A 14,549-nucleotide genomic window follows, 5' to 3' on the forward strand; every position below is an offset into this window, starting at 1 on the left:
TCCGTTTACACAAAATATTGACCGTAGTCAACTCAAATGAGTTTTAAGGCACGATTTCATATTTTCGTAAATTTTCTCATAAAAACTTTCTGAAAAGAGGACACGCAAATCAAGGAGGGCTAAACGGAGCTATTCAAGGTCTTGGAATACAAAAATGTAGGTTAAAATTATAAATGACCTATTGGGTCATCACAAGAAATATCGCACGTGTGGAAGCGTGCAAACAGCTGACGCGATCGACAGTTCTTCCTTTCTCCTCTTCTTTTTATATTTCTCTTTAGTATACACAGAGACTTTTCCTGACAAGAAAAAGAAAGAACACAGTAAAGTTAAGGCATCTAGTTTGTGAACAAGAACTCTATTTTCTAGAGATTTAGAATACGACTTGGAGCTATTATTTTAGTGGTGAGTTCAACTATTCTTCCGCTAAGTTATTGACAGGTACGCTAATGTTATATTCTCGCCCCGCAATTTAATCTTTCATCGGTATCAGAGCCAATTCAAACTTGGCTTTCATGGCAAAGACAACACAATCAACCGAAACAGAAACCTAACAATCAGAAACTTGGGCCATCGTAACTTTCTCAGATAAGTTTTTTTTTTTAAAAAAAGAAACACTATTAGTTTCCTAAAAGCATGATCAAATAGGCTATAAACTTCTTCTTTTTTCAATGAGCAGATCATGCCGCTATTAAAAATTAACGAAGAAAATCTTGCATTCTAACCCTAATAATAAGATACGTAATATTAAAGGAAAGTTCTTTCTGCAAGTGATTTTCCACAACTAGAACCAAACTTTAACTCTAGTCAGTTTAACTTTATCATGAATTCTATCTTTACAACCTTAAATTAGACAACTATATGACGCATATTTTTTACAAAAAATAAATAAAAATTATATCATTAGCTTTTCATGTAAGAAACCCTGTCAATTATAAAGTAGACAATAAATACAAGACACATTCTAATTTTTATATTTCTATGTCAATTATAACGTAGACTATAACTTAATAGTTTGCCTGCTGATCTCAGATCCTAGGTATCCCAAATAATTTAGCAGCGTCATCACTTTATTTTTCTTTTTCTTTTTGGGTATAATGAAGTATGAGGTTAAGATTACACTAAACAAACGAATAATTTGTAGTCTATTTAGTACCACTGATAGTTTAGTATCTTATAATGTGCAAAGTAGTTTAGTATCTTATAAAGTGCAAAGTTCAGTTTTAGTTACGCATGTTGGCACGGTATTATAAAAATTATTAACATTTAATCTCAACCATAAAAAAAATAAAAATAAAGCAAAACTATAGATCATAACTCAACATCCAGCAAAGTTCCAAAGGGTTAGACAAAGATAAGATCTCTAGATTAGAAATCACATGAATTGGTTTTAGAAAATTAGAATCTTTAAAGGTATCACATATATAATATATGTATATATTTTGCATCATTTTGTTTGCCAATTTGATTAGAATAATTTTGGATTCGGAATCTTAAAAAATATGTTTTGATAAGAGTGTAAGTGGTAGGCACCTAAGGGTGTCACATAATAATTAATGAAGTAGGTATAAATTTCGCAAAATCAGGCTCCAAATCATATCACAGATAACAAAAATTAGGTAATTTCTTTATATTTACCTAAATTTTAGTGGATATAATTATTTGTTATATGTATTGCTAAAAAATAGCTGGTATCGATAAAATAGTAAAGGCACAAGCATGCTAGCCCGAACACGTACCATTATAGGTAAAAAGAAAAAATGAGCGTAAGGGTTCATTTGGCAGGATGTATTATTAGGGTAAAATAATATATGTATTAGCTTTGTTATTATTAATCTCTTGTTTGGTAGTGTTTTTCAACCTATGTATAAATAATACATGTATAAGTTATATACTTTATTTGGTATTATCATATGTATATCTAATACATAGCAAATTATGGCATTAGCAATACCATAGTTTTTAATACATGGATAAGCATGTATACATACACCTCTATGCAATGCATGTTATTTAATACACCACACTAAACAATTGATAAGAAATAATCCCAACATGACAAATTCCAATATAACCAATACATCTTATTTAATACTATTCTTATACACCCTACCAAACGACCCCTAAAAAATAAATGAATCCTTCTAACTAGAATTATCAAAATTAGACGACTTCATTTATTTTTAAAAATTACATGCTTAAATTTGGGGAAGAAATATTTGAAACGGTACTGCATAATGTCCCGCTACAAGGAATTTACTCCGTTTTTTAAAACGAAAAAAAATAATTATTTTGGACCTTTTATTCCCACAAGTTGACTTAGTTAATTATGCTTTTGAAAAATTGATGCTTAAGGATTACGACGGGCTCACAGTCAGAGCCGTAAAAAAAGATAACTCGGTGCACTAAGCTCTTACTATATGCGGGGTCCGAGGAAATGTCGGATCACAATGATCTATTATATGCAGCTTTACTCAATATTTCTGCGAGAGCTTGTTTTCACGGTTCAAACCCATGACCTGCTGGTCACATGACAGTAACTTTACCAACCACAGGCTCACAATCGGAGCCGCGACAATTGAAAAAAATAATCACTTGCTGATATCTCAAGCAAAGCACAACATGCCACAAATATAAATACGTCAAACAAATAGCACAAATTAAGGAGGTGAAGCATTTTGACTTCCCATGGAAAAGCAAAAGATTTCTCGATAAAGTATACAAATATTTATGTAGTTTAATTTAACCAACATATTTTAAGAAACTACTTTGACACAGAAACTTCTATATAGTAGCTTTAAATAAAATGTTGATTCACGTTTAATTTCATCTTAAATTTAATAGAGAAAATAATTTGTGTCACAAGTATGAGTAGCACTTCTTTGTAGCTTTAAATAACGTCCCTCCTTTTTATAATTTTTATATAAAAATTCTATTACACTGTGAATCAGTAAACCGAACTTACATGGAGACTATAAGAGGTCATTTGGTTAGGAGGATAGGGATACTAATTTTAGGATAAAATTTAGGATTTATCTCATGTGTTAATTATGGGAATTAACTAATACCGATATAAGTTTTATATCAAAATCTTAATATCACATTGAATCTGATTGTGCTCTTTCTTTTTGGTCCGGGCCAGCCACTCAATATTTTTTTCGGTCTTGATCTGAGCACTCGTGTAATCTCTTATCAACAAGATATGGTAAAGGGACCTGATTAGGCTCTTGACCCTTTGATTCCCGATAAACTTTTGGTGATCTCGAAGTTTTTCGAAGCCTCGTCAGAATATACGACTGGTTAGGAGGGCACATTTTGGAATCAAACGACCCCCAAGTCTTGATGGTGAATACCATATAAGAACTGATTGTTCCTTCCAGATTTAACTTCTTTTTGTAAGAGAAGTTATACATAATATTGTTTCTGTTTTATTTTATAAGACGGGTTTGGAATGTGAGGATTAAATCACAATTGTTTGTGCAAATTTGAATTTTAGACATGATTTTGTTAAGTTTTTAAAAGTAAAATATAGATAAATAAAAATCATATGCAAAACATTGTAAACCGTAGAAAATAACAATTTAATGCATTAAGTTTTCGCTATACAGAAAAGCGGGGGGGGGGGGGGGGGAGGAAGAGTGCCACTAATTGGAATTTTTTTGACATTTATAGTCTGATTGGTCAAATTTGTTTGGGCTAAAAGTGTCTTTTTGATGAAAATATTTATTTTAAAGTTAACGTGATTGGTTAAGTTTTTAGGAGGAAAAAAAATACTTTTGAGTAAAAGCAGAAGCATTTTTTGAGAAGCAGAAAATATCGTTTTTTTGTGAAATCACTTTTATAAAAATTATATTTGAGAAAAATATAATTAGAATTATTTTTTAAAAGTTTGACCAAATACTAAAAACTTGTTCAAAAGTACTTTTTAAGTTATAGCCAAATACAAACTAATTCTCACCAAAAATACTTCTTTAGAAAGTATTTTTGAATGAATAAGTTATTTTAAAAGTTTCTCCAAAAAGTTATTACATCAGTCTCAAATTATCCGTCGTTTTTGTCTTTTACACGCCTTTTAAAAAAATATTAAATAAGAGAAATTTTTGACTGTTTTATCTTTATTTATATCTTAAGATGTATCTTTATTCATTTAATATTTACTCATAATTAAGATATTTATAGTCTTCAAGAATAGTTAATAATAAAAAAAACAATTAATTTAATGTTGAATTTCTAAAATAACTATTTTTAGATAATTTGAGACAAAGAAAGTATTAAAAGACACAAGCCCCACTAAATCCAAGAAACCTGGTTTGTTTAATTTTTCGTCTGTTCTCTGTTTGTACATACTAACGTTTCGGACAAAACACCTGCAAGATCCATCCCCCCTCCCCCTCCCACCCCGAACTCCAAACCGAAGGTGATCTCATCAATATTATAAAAATCCCCTCTTCCATTTTCTCTCTCTTTTTCCTCTCACTTCACTTCCACCTCCTAAAATTCTTGTTAATATAAACTCTTCTTAAAGAATCTTGAAACCTTGAAAGCAAAAAAAGAAAGAGTTCCAAGAAAATGGTGAACATTAAAGGAGGAACAAGACCACCATGGGTAGGATTAGGAGCTGCAGTTTGGTTGCAAATAGCTTCTGGAAATGCATATAATTTCCCCCTTTATTCTCATTCATTAAAATCAGTTCTTGGTTTTAATCAACAGCAGCTTACTATGCTTGGAGTTGCAAATGATATAGGAGAAAATGTTGGACTTATTCCTGGACTTGTTTGTAATAAGTTCCCACCTTGGGTTGTTCTTTTAATTGGTTCTTTTGCTTGTTTCTTTGGTTATGGTGTTCTTTGGCTTTCACTTAGTCAAACTGTTCAGAACTTGCCTTATTGGCTGGTAAAGTTTCTTCCTTTTTTTTGTTTATCTATGTTAAAGATCTAATCTTTGGCTGATGTTTATTGCAATCTTGTTTCTTTTGTTAGATGATTGGATTAGCTTTGGAATTTACTATCTAACTATATGTTTTAGTGAAATCCAAAATTTTTGGGGAAAAGAGATTGATTTGGTGCATCTCCATGTGGTATGTGTTCGGTTGTAATTGCAAAGAGATCATTGGGTGGGAAGGGCCGGATCATAAATGTCTGTTGTGCGCAGTCTTACCCTGCCTTACCCTACATTTCTGCAAGAGCCTCCACAGCTTGAACCCATGATCTCCTGGTTACATGGCAACAACTTTACCGGCTATGCCAAGGATCCCTTTTTGCAAAGAGATCATTATAAATATAAAAATTCTTAGAAAGATCAGTTTTTGTGAGTAGTGATTGCTCCAAAATTGATGCATGTTTCTTGATTGCATAACTGAATTTGTGTGGTTTAGAGTGACTTTCATAGCTGAGGTGCTTTGTTTGCAGAAGTTTTTAGCAGCAACTACATTATTTAGCTTATCTGAGAGTAAAGCCTCTTCAATTTCAGTTCAACTATCGGGATTATGCTTGACATGAAAGAAAAATACCTTATATTTTCTGAGGAAGAAGTGTTTAGGTTGCATGGCTAAAAAATAACTCATTTGTTATTACATTGATTCAAGGGCGGAGCTAGAAGCCCGGCTACGGGTTCAGCCGAACCGAGTAATTTTTGCTCAAACAGTGTATTTGGGTTAAGAAATTCATTAAATACGCACAAATATTAAATTTAGAACCCAGTTATTAGCACTTAAAGTCGTCATTCTAAAATCCACAAGCTATAGAGTTCAAAATCCGCCTCTGCATTGATCATGTAACTAGTGGTGCTTGATCACCCTTTACTCTGAAGATCTTGGCCACTGCTAACAAATAAGAAGATGTTCCAGTATATCTTTTATCTTTTCTTCTTAGAAGCTGAATCGTTTTCCTTCGATCTTGCTTTTTCTGCTTGGATTGATATGGCTGTCATTTTTGATGGTTGAGGCTCGGCCTTTATCTCTGCTTTCCTTGGCTTAATTCATAGTAACATAATGGGTTTGCCCAGCTCTGATTTGCCATGTTGTCCTTTAAGTTGTTCACTGCTGATTGGTGTAAGCCATACCCTCTAATGCTGATTAATCATTTTCCCTTCTATAATTTCCTCTTGTTGCTGGTATCTTCGTTGACACTGCTTATGATTTCAAGAGTTAATGTAATTCTTTTTGGTAATTGGTTTCCCGTTTCTTCTTTTAATTGAACAATATACTGTACTTTGTTGTTTGGCAGTTATGGATTGCACTTTGTGTTGCCACGAATAGCAGTGCTTGGTTCAGCACAACTGTGCTTGTGACTAATATGAGAAACTTTCCTCTAAGCCGGGGCACTGTTGCTGGGGTTCTTAAAGGCTACGGAGGGCTAAGCGCTGCAGTGTATACGGAAGTCTACAGTGCATTGCTTCGCAATTCTTCTTCTAAGCTCTTGCTCTTCCTTGCACTAGGGGTTCCTACCTTAAGTTTATTGATGATGTACTTTATTAGGCCTTGTACTCCATCTTTAGGCGATGATTCTGCAGAGTCATACCACTTTTTGTTTGTTCAAGTAGCTAGTATTGTGCTCGGTGTCTATGTTTTAACAACAACAATTTTGGAAGACATATTTTCGTTAAATGTCCTCGTTTCTTATACTTTTCTCGGTATCATGGTGCTCCTTCTAATGGCTCCACTAGCCATTCCTTTGAAGATGACCTTTTATCCCTCAAACCGTGGCAAGCTGAGCGTGCCCGATGTATCAGACCAAGACAATGTCAGTGCAGATAAATCAGAACCCTTGTTAACACCATCATCATCCTCAGCAAACCTAGGAAGCTTTAACGAGGGAGACGAAATCTCTGAAGTGGATATGCTTCTGGCTGAAGGGGAAGGCGCAGTAAAGAAAAAGAGGAGGCCAAGAAGAGGCGAAGATTTCAAGTTCAAAGAAGCTTTGGTCAAGGCAGATTTCTGGCTTTTGTTTTTGGTTTACTTTTTCGGTGTGGGTTCTGGGGTTACTGTTCTCAATAATCTGGCACAGATAGGAATAGCTCAAGGTCTTCATGATACAAAGATTCTGTTATCGCTCTTCAGTTTCTGCAACTTCGTGGGTCGTCTTGGTGGAGGAGTTGTATCAGAATATTTTGTCAGGTGTGATTCTTGAGCCTCTTAGCTACTATTTGTATTAATCTCCACTTATTTAACCTATAATTGTCAATCGATGGGAAAATGAAACAGAAAGGAACATGATGATAGGTGGTTTCTTCACTTAAAACTTTAACCAAAAGTAATTAGTTAAGCAGTTATTGCTACTGATTAACTTTATGATTTGCTCGATAAGATTGAAAGGACAACGTTTTTTATCTAATGTATTTGCCTAAGAATAGTCAAAAAGGGTAGTAAAAAGAAATAAATGGATGAGATAACTTGTTGAAGATGCTAAAGATTCTCATCAGGAATAATTAGACTGCTTGTTTCAGTTATAGTGTTTCACTGACGTAATAGTAGCTCGATCTAATTGCTTGTTGTTCAACTTACAATGCAGGTTAAAAGCAGTACCGAGAACAGTTTGGATGACGTGCACACAAGTAGTAATGATCATTACCTACCTTCTGTTTGCGTCTGCACTTAATGGTACCTTGTATGCAGCGACAGCGTTACTAGGAGTCTGCTACGGTGTTCAATTTACAACGATGGTCCCAACAGCTTCTGAGCTATTTGGTCTCAAGCATTTCGGTATGATTTTCAATTTCATGTCACTTGGGAATCCTTTAGGTGCTTATCTATTCTCCGGTCTTCTTGCCGGATTTCTCTATGATAACGAGGCAGCTAAGCAGCATTCTGCTACTTGCTTGGGTCCTAATTGCTTTAGAGTCACCTTCCTGATTCTCGCTGGAGTATGTGGTATCGGCACCATGCTTAGTATTGTTCTTACCATGAGAATAAAACCTGTTTACCAAATGCTTTATGCTGGAGGATCCTTTCGGTTACCTCAAAGTTCAAATCATTGAGGTATCTTGAAAAAGCATCACCAATTTTACGTGCAAATATTCTAAACGAGAGCACATTGATCAGTACGTCATTGCCTGTGAGTTCAAATTTTAGATAGTATCGACCCGTGTCAGTTGTTGAAATGATATGTTTGAGAATTGTTGTGATCTGTATGATATGTTTGAAAATTTTGGCTTTTGTTAGGTTGTGTCGACAATGAAGCATCTTGTGTATATAGATGCTTAAGCTACTGAATGTAACTAGTTACTGAGCTGTAACACTTGACGCATCAAGCTATAGCATGAAATAGTGTCCTCTCATCTACTTTGTATACACACCATCCCCAAATGGTTATACAATCTTTGTAGTATTATGAGCATGTATTCTTAGATACTGTATCATTGTTTCCTTTAGACTGACATAAATGCTACAACAACTGTTTTGATAATACAATGCATTATAGCTAAGCATATGGTTATTCCTAAGAACCGGTACTGTGGTGCATGCATCATGCATGGAATTAGACTGACAACTGAAGAATATACTACAGTTGTCGGAGCTAATATGAGATTTGGTTATAGACAGAATACCAGAAACATTATTATGGAAGCATAGTTATATAGAGCTTATTATAGCCGGACCTATAGTAAATTCCAGAAAGTCGATAGTTATTGCTGATGATCTGAATTGGTTTAGAATATCTTACTTTAATTCTCAGCTAGCAGTGATCTTTGAGATGGAACAATTTCAAGTGTTGTGATTACACTTTCTAATGGCTTATCCTTGTGTATAAGGTCAATTCTGGTAAAGTTGTGGCAATGGCGAAGCCAAGAAATCCACTAAGGGGTGTCAAAATATAAAGAAGTAAAACGCATGAAAAAGCTAAGGAGATTCAACATATAGTATATATACATAAATAAATTTTTGACCTAGCTGCACAGTATAATTTTTTGGCGAAGGGGCACACCCCTTAGCCTAAGGTGGCTCCGCCACTGAACTGTTGTAGTACCACAGAATGACATGAACCTGCCTTTCTCAGTATAAAATAAGTATTGCATGTGAAAATCGTAATCAAGTCCCACTATCATGCCACTCTTTCAGAATAAACTCCTAGCAAAATCATTTCATTAGGCATAAAGTTTACCCCAAAATCACATTGCTTCAATGTCCTGTTCCTGTAATTCAGATTTAACGCTATTCATCGGTTGGATGAATGATCTTGATCTTAATTTGCATAGCTACACATTACTCATGAGTGAATAAGAAGGAATTGGCATAACCTTGACTTCATACATGAAATGATGCCAAGAGTGATCTGTTGTTTGCTGATAGATTGTATTTCTTGCTGCTAGTCTTTCATTGTAGCTAATTCAGAAAACGCACTAAACACAAGTCAACTGCGCCTAGTGCTTTGGTCTAGTTGTAAGAGGGTTGTGCCCTATTAGGCGCATGTCACGGGTTCGAACCTTGCCACAGACACAAACCTGGTATTTAAGTAGAGAAGGATAGAGGGGCGGAGGTATTTAAGTAGAGAAGGATAGAGGGGCGGACTCATTATCCACCAAGTTCCAAACGTGCCATAGGCCCTCGGGGATTTTTCGGTTATCACAACAACAACAAACCCAGTGTAATCCCATAAGTAGGGTCTAGGGAGGGTGGTGTGTACGTAGACCTTATCCCTACCTTATAAAGATAGAGAGGTTGTTTCCGATAGACCCTTGGCTCAAGGAACAGTGAAAATAAAGCAACCAAGCAACAAACAATAGTAACAATGTAGATCTGCGTTGCTTAAAATCTCATTTTTGTGTGCAATATGAACCAACTGTCACACATATTTGATAGTAAAATTCAAGACTTTCAAGTACACAAATACAGAAAAGAAGGTTACAACAGAACAAGGAATGTTGAGACAGCAAACCCCATGTCTGTTCCATACCTTAAAAGTGCATTCTTCCTTTTTGCTACTAAAAACCAAAGCTAAACAGATATCTACTAAAAACATAGTACTAACCTAGGATTCTATAATCTGCAGCTTCATATGAGTTGTCAAGTGGGCTTCATATCTTGAAACATTAAAGACCATTGTGAGTAAACGCCATCATCAGCTTGTATCATTTCTTGACTGTAGTGATTAAGCCTTGGGCTCATGCCCTTTGCATCCAATGGCCCAGATTTATTGCTTCTGCTTGGATAAACAGCACTATTTTGGTACCTTCTGTCCAATGGCCCAGACTTCATTGGACTCCTATTAGGGTACATCAGTTTTTCTTGAATTTTCCCATCCAAAGGACCTGAGACACTCAGATTCCTACTTGTAACCATCATTTTGTCTTGCATTCTTCTGTCTAGTGGTCCTGACTTCATCGTGTTTCTGGTTGTAACTATGGCTTTCTCTTGCCTTTGTTCCTTCGAGCTCTCGAGCATCTTTAGTGCTCCGGTCCACTGTGTTCGATAAGGTTTGAGCTCGGATAGAGCGAGATGAGTCGACGTTCGGTGAAAACTGAGCTTGCTGAAGTTCTTGGAAATGAGCTTCTTGGTTTTGTTAATTGCCAAAACAAGTCTTGAGAGGCCATTTGATGTGGTTCCTCCTTCCTTTCTTGCCAATTTGAGAATCTCTAGTCTGTGTTTGGCTATAGTTATGCCCATGCTTTGTAGGAACTCATGGTTGAAGTAAGTTAAATCCTCTTTGTGAAGTTCATTTCTGCTGAAAATAAGACAATACTCATAGATAAGTGTTTGATCAAGAGTAGTCTTGGATAACCAAGAATACCAATCCATGATTTCTTTGGTTAAAACATGCAAGATGTGTTTTTTTATGTTTGCTAGCAAGTGATGTGGACTAATAATGAGACCTATTACATATATGAAGCAACTTCTACCCCCCCCCCCCCCCAAAACCCCCACCAAAAGTTTCAAAAAAATAATAATAAAAGCTCACTTGTCCATCCTCACTAAAAAGACAAAAGGAGGAGGGGGAAGGTGGAAAAGGTCAAGAGTAAGTAAATGAACTTGAAAAGGAAACTACATGCAAGTAATGTGGTGGTTAAGATGATAGGGTAGCTAAATCAATTTATGTCATAAAATTCAATAGGTTGGTTAATTAGCTTGAAAATCAGGCATTTTGACCTCTTCAAAATGGGTTTTAATTTGTCATTTAAGTGTGTAGTTGCGAATTCAATCACCTTTCTTCTTATAGAATTTAATTCATATATACATCCCAATCCATCTACTTGTTGCTTACATTGCATCAAGAAATAGCATAAACTGGCCAAAACTTAAACATCATCGAAGACTTGACACGTACAAATTGAGTATTATAAGGGGTTGAAATATCTATATGTAATTAGAATTATCCCAAAATACTAAGGCCAGTTATTTTTTTTATAAAAATTTGTGAGAAAAGAAATTACACGGAGAAAATCTATAGTTGCCCATGAATCGATGGGTCATGGGTGGCTTGAAAATGGTAGGAGATCATCATTCAGAGATTTCCTACCATATGCATAAATTTTAGTGGAGTTACCTAATACTGGTGATGGTGAGAAATATCAGGTATCCAGTAAAATGGTTCTAGTGGCGCGACTTGACTCGGACAGTTAAAAAAAATTATATGGAATATGAAATGGAAAATGTTCAAATAGGACATTTCTAGAATTGTACTAGAGTTATTGATTGGGATTTGTTAAGTGCTAACAACCACATGCCCATACATACAAAGGAGTTGTTTTATTCAAAGGGCAAATATTTACTTCTCACATGGCCAACCTTCAAGATTGTCCTCAACCCACATTCAATTTCCCAAAAGGCAAGACCAAACTCCACTAGCCTGATTATGACATTGAAGACCCTTTCTCTTCTTTTCGAGCAAAATCCATCCCCTTTTCCAATCTTGGTTTATATCTCACAAAGATAAAATTTTAGTGAATTGTCCTTTACCGATCTCATCTTTTACGGAATGCACAGGAGAGCGTTCATTTTCTTATATTATTACCAGTATTTTGATACAATCTTGTTTCGCAAACTTAGTAAATTTATTTTCTTATTACACTTTGAACAAATGAATCCAATAAAACAAACCAAGAAAAGAAGAGAACTTCTTTCATCTAATATAAGGGAATTGAGAATGAATCATGTACCTTGAATTGAAATTGTAGTGTAATGGTTATAACTGTATGGTTATATCTTATACGAGGTATGCCACTTTGTATCGGCTAAGTTTACGAGTTGGACATAAGCGGACTCGAATCATCGATATTCGCCGTAAGTAAACCACCGCCTCTTAGGTCCCCAAAATGTGTTATCCAAATTACATCACAAATGTCCTGTTTTTTTTTTTTGTTTTTTTTAAATTTTTATTTTCTCCTTGACCTAATTATGGTTAACACAAGGAAAAACATAATACGTATATGAAAATCATAGACCTTAGAGTAGCTAGTGTTTGAGTTTGACTTCTAACCATAATGCTCTTTACTTGGGTCAGTTGTGGGTCCATTAGAAATTTTTCTAAGAGCTTTTAAAGTGAGCGCATGCTATTCCAAAAAAATATATATATGTAACAGTTATGATTTATTTGGTATTACATAAATGTTATACGACCAAACACGCTCACAAAATTGCACTTAAATTCAACTTTCACATGGGCACTCCTTTTGTCATTTTCTGATATTTTTTGGCAGACAGGAATGGGGGCCTTGACAAGGAAAGGATAGGAAAGGAAGAAGAGATAAAAGACCTTCTATTTCGTTTGGTTGGAAAATAAGTTATTTCATAATTAATTATTTCGAAATTAGTTATTCTCTACTATAGTGATAAAAAAAATAGTACAATCCTGGGTGATTAGTTATATCATGATTTTATCCCAACCAAACTTGGAATAAACTCATCTAGATAGCTCAGTGAGTACGTCACCCGCCCTACTTATAATGATATATAGAAAAGGCGTGTGCAAATGAAGGTATCAGTCTCGTCGAGCGAAGCAACCACTAGTCGCCATTAGTGCTCCAAAACACCCTTCCGCTTGCGTGAGCAACGGCCCCTAGCGCCTAGAATAAGCACCTTTAGTGTTCCCGATCGCCCGCCGCGGTAGTATGAGCCTTCCCTTTCCTTGACGTTACACACTAGATGCGCAATGAGGGTAGTATGAGGTGACTGATAGCATTACTGAGAATAATTATCCATTATCCCTCGTACCAAATGATCCCTTAGTAATTGTAGTGACTTACTCTTTTAGTTTGCTTATATTATTGGTTTCAAATTTGATGAGTTTGTGTAACGATCCGGCCGGTCATTTTGAGAGTAATAGCCCCGATTCCCTATTTACTGCTACTCTCATATCTATTTCTGCTATTGTGACTTGCCGGGAGGTTTCGTTTTGGTGTTTGGAGTATTTTGGGACACTTGGTGCCTAAATGGAGGTTTAAGCCTTAAGATTTTAACTGTAGTCGAAACTATGTGAAGACGAATACGGAATGGAGTTCCGTCGGTTCTGTTAGCTCCGTTAGATGATTTTGGGCTTAAGGGCGTGTCTGAATTATTTTTTGGAGGTCCGTAGCTTATTTAGGCTTGAAATGGCGAAAGTCGAATTTTTGGAGATTTGGACCGGTTGTGAAAATTTTGATATCGGGGTTGAATTCCGATTCTGGAAGTTGGAGTAGGTCTGTAATGTTGAATATGACTTATGTGCAAAATTTGGGGTCAATCAGACGTGGTTTGATAGATTTTGGCATCGATTGTGGAAATTTGAAGTTTCAAGTTTTTTAAGTTTGAATTAGAGGGCGATTCGTGATCTTAGCGTTGTTTGATGTGGTTTGATGGATCGTCTAAGTTCGTTTGGTATTTTAGGATTGGTTGGTATATTTGGTTGAGGTTCCGGGGGCCTCAGGTGAGTTTCTGATGTCCGACGGATCGATTTTCGGACTTAGGGGGTTGCTGAAGTTTTCTGGTGTCTGAGTTCTAGTTTCCTTCTGCGCGCTCACACGGGGTGATCCGCGATCGCGCAGGATGAGCTAGGTATAGGATGGAATTGTTCTTAGCATTCGTGGACAGGGGCATGCGAACGCGTAGAGAAGTGAGGTTGTGCTTCGCGAACGCAGAGCCAAGGTCGCGTTCACGTAGTGTTAAGTGGACCAAAGCTGGGCCACGCGCTTTGCTCATTGCGAACGCGTTGGGGTGTTCACGATCACGTAAGTATGAGAGCCAGAGCATCCCGTTCGCGTGGTGTTTTACGCGATCACGTAGAGTTAATTTTTAGGGCAACAAAGTTGTTCTTCGCGATCGCAAGGCTATTTCCGCGATCGCGATTAAGGAATCACTGAGCAGTATTAAACATTTAAAAAATGAGGGTTTGGCCATTTTTATCAAAACTTGAGTTTGGGAGCTCGAATTTGGATGAGATTTTGCGGGATTTACAAATACATCGATTGGGTAATGATTCTACACTCTATTTTGGTTAGATTTCACTAATCTATCATTAATTTCGGATTTTGGGGTTGAAATTTGGGAGCAATTGGAAGAAGTTCTTCCACTAAGATTTCGAGTTTTGAAAGGGGATTCGTGACCGGATTTGAGTAATTTTTATATGGTTAGACTCGTGAGT

At 35.9% G+C, this 14,549-nt stretch overlaps 2 protein-coding genes across 2 annotated transcripts; one reads left to right on the forward strand and one right to left on the reverse strand.

The window, feature by feature from the left end:
* Positions 1-4,452: 4,452 nt before the first annotated feature.
* On the forward strand, positions 4,453-8,350 carry LOC104113849 (protein NUCLEAR FUSION DEFECTIVE 4-like). The gene is made up of 3 exons (XM_009624158.4): positions 4,453-4,893; positions 6,225-7,114; positions 7,509-8,350. Exons 1-3 carry the CDS (start codon positions 4,570-4,572, stop codon positions 7,972-7,974), a joined length of 1,680 nt encoding a protein of 559 aa, XP_009622453.1. The 5' UTR covers positions 4,453-4,569; the 3' UTR covers positions 7,975-8,350.
* Positions 8,351-10,000: 1,650 nt separating this feature from the next.
* On the reverse strand, positions 10,001-10,732 carry LOC104113850 (uncharacterized). Its single transcript, XM_009624159.4, has one exon. It carries the CDS (start codon positions 10,730-10,732, stop codon positions 10,001-10,003), a length of 732 nt encoding a protein of 243 aa, XP_009622454.1.
* Between the last annotated feature and the right edge of the window lie 3,817 nt (positions 10,733-14,549).

This window comes from Nicotiana tomentosiformis, chromosome 11 (assembly GCF_000390325.3).
Source record: "Nicotiana tomentosiformis chromosome 11, ASM39032v3, whole genome shotgun sequence".
Classification (NCBI taxonomy): domain Eukaryota; kingdom Viridiplantae; phylum Streptophyta; class Magnoliopsida; order Solanales; family Solanaceae; genus Nicotiana; species Nicotiana tomentosiformis.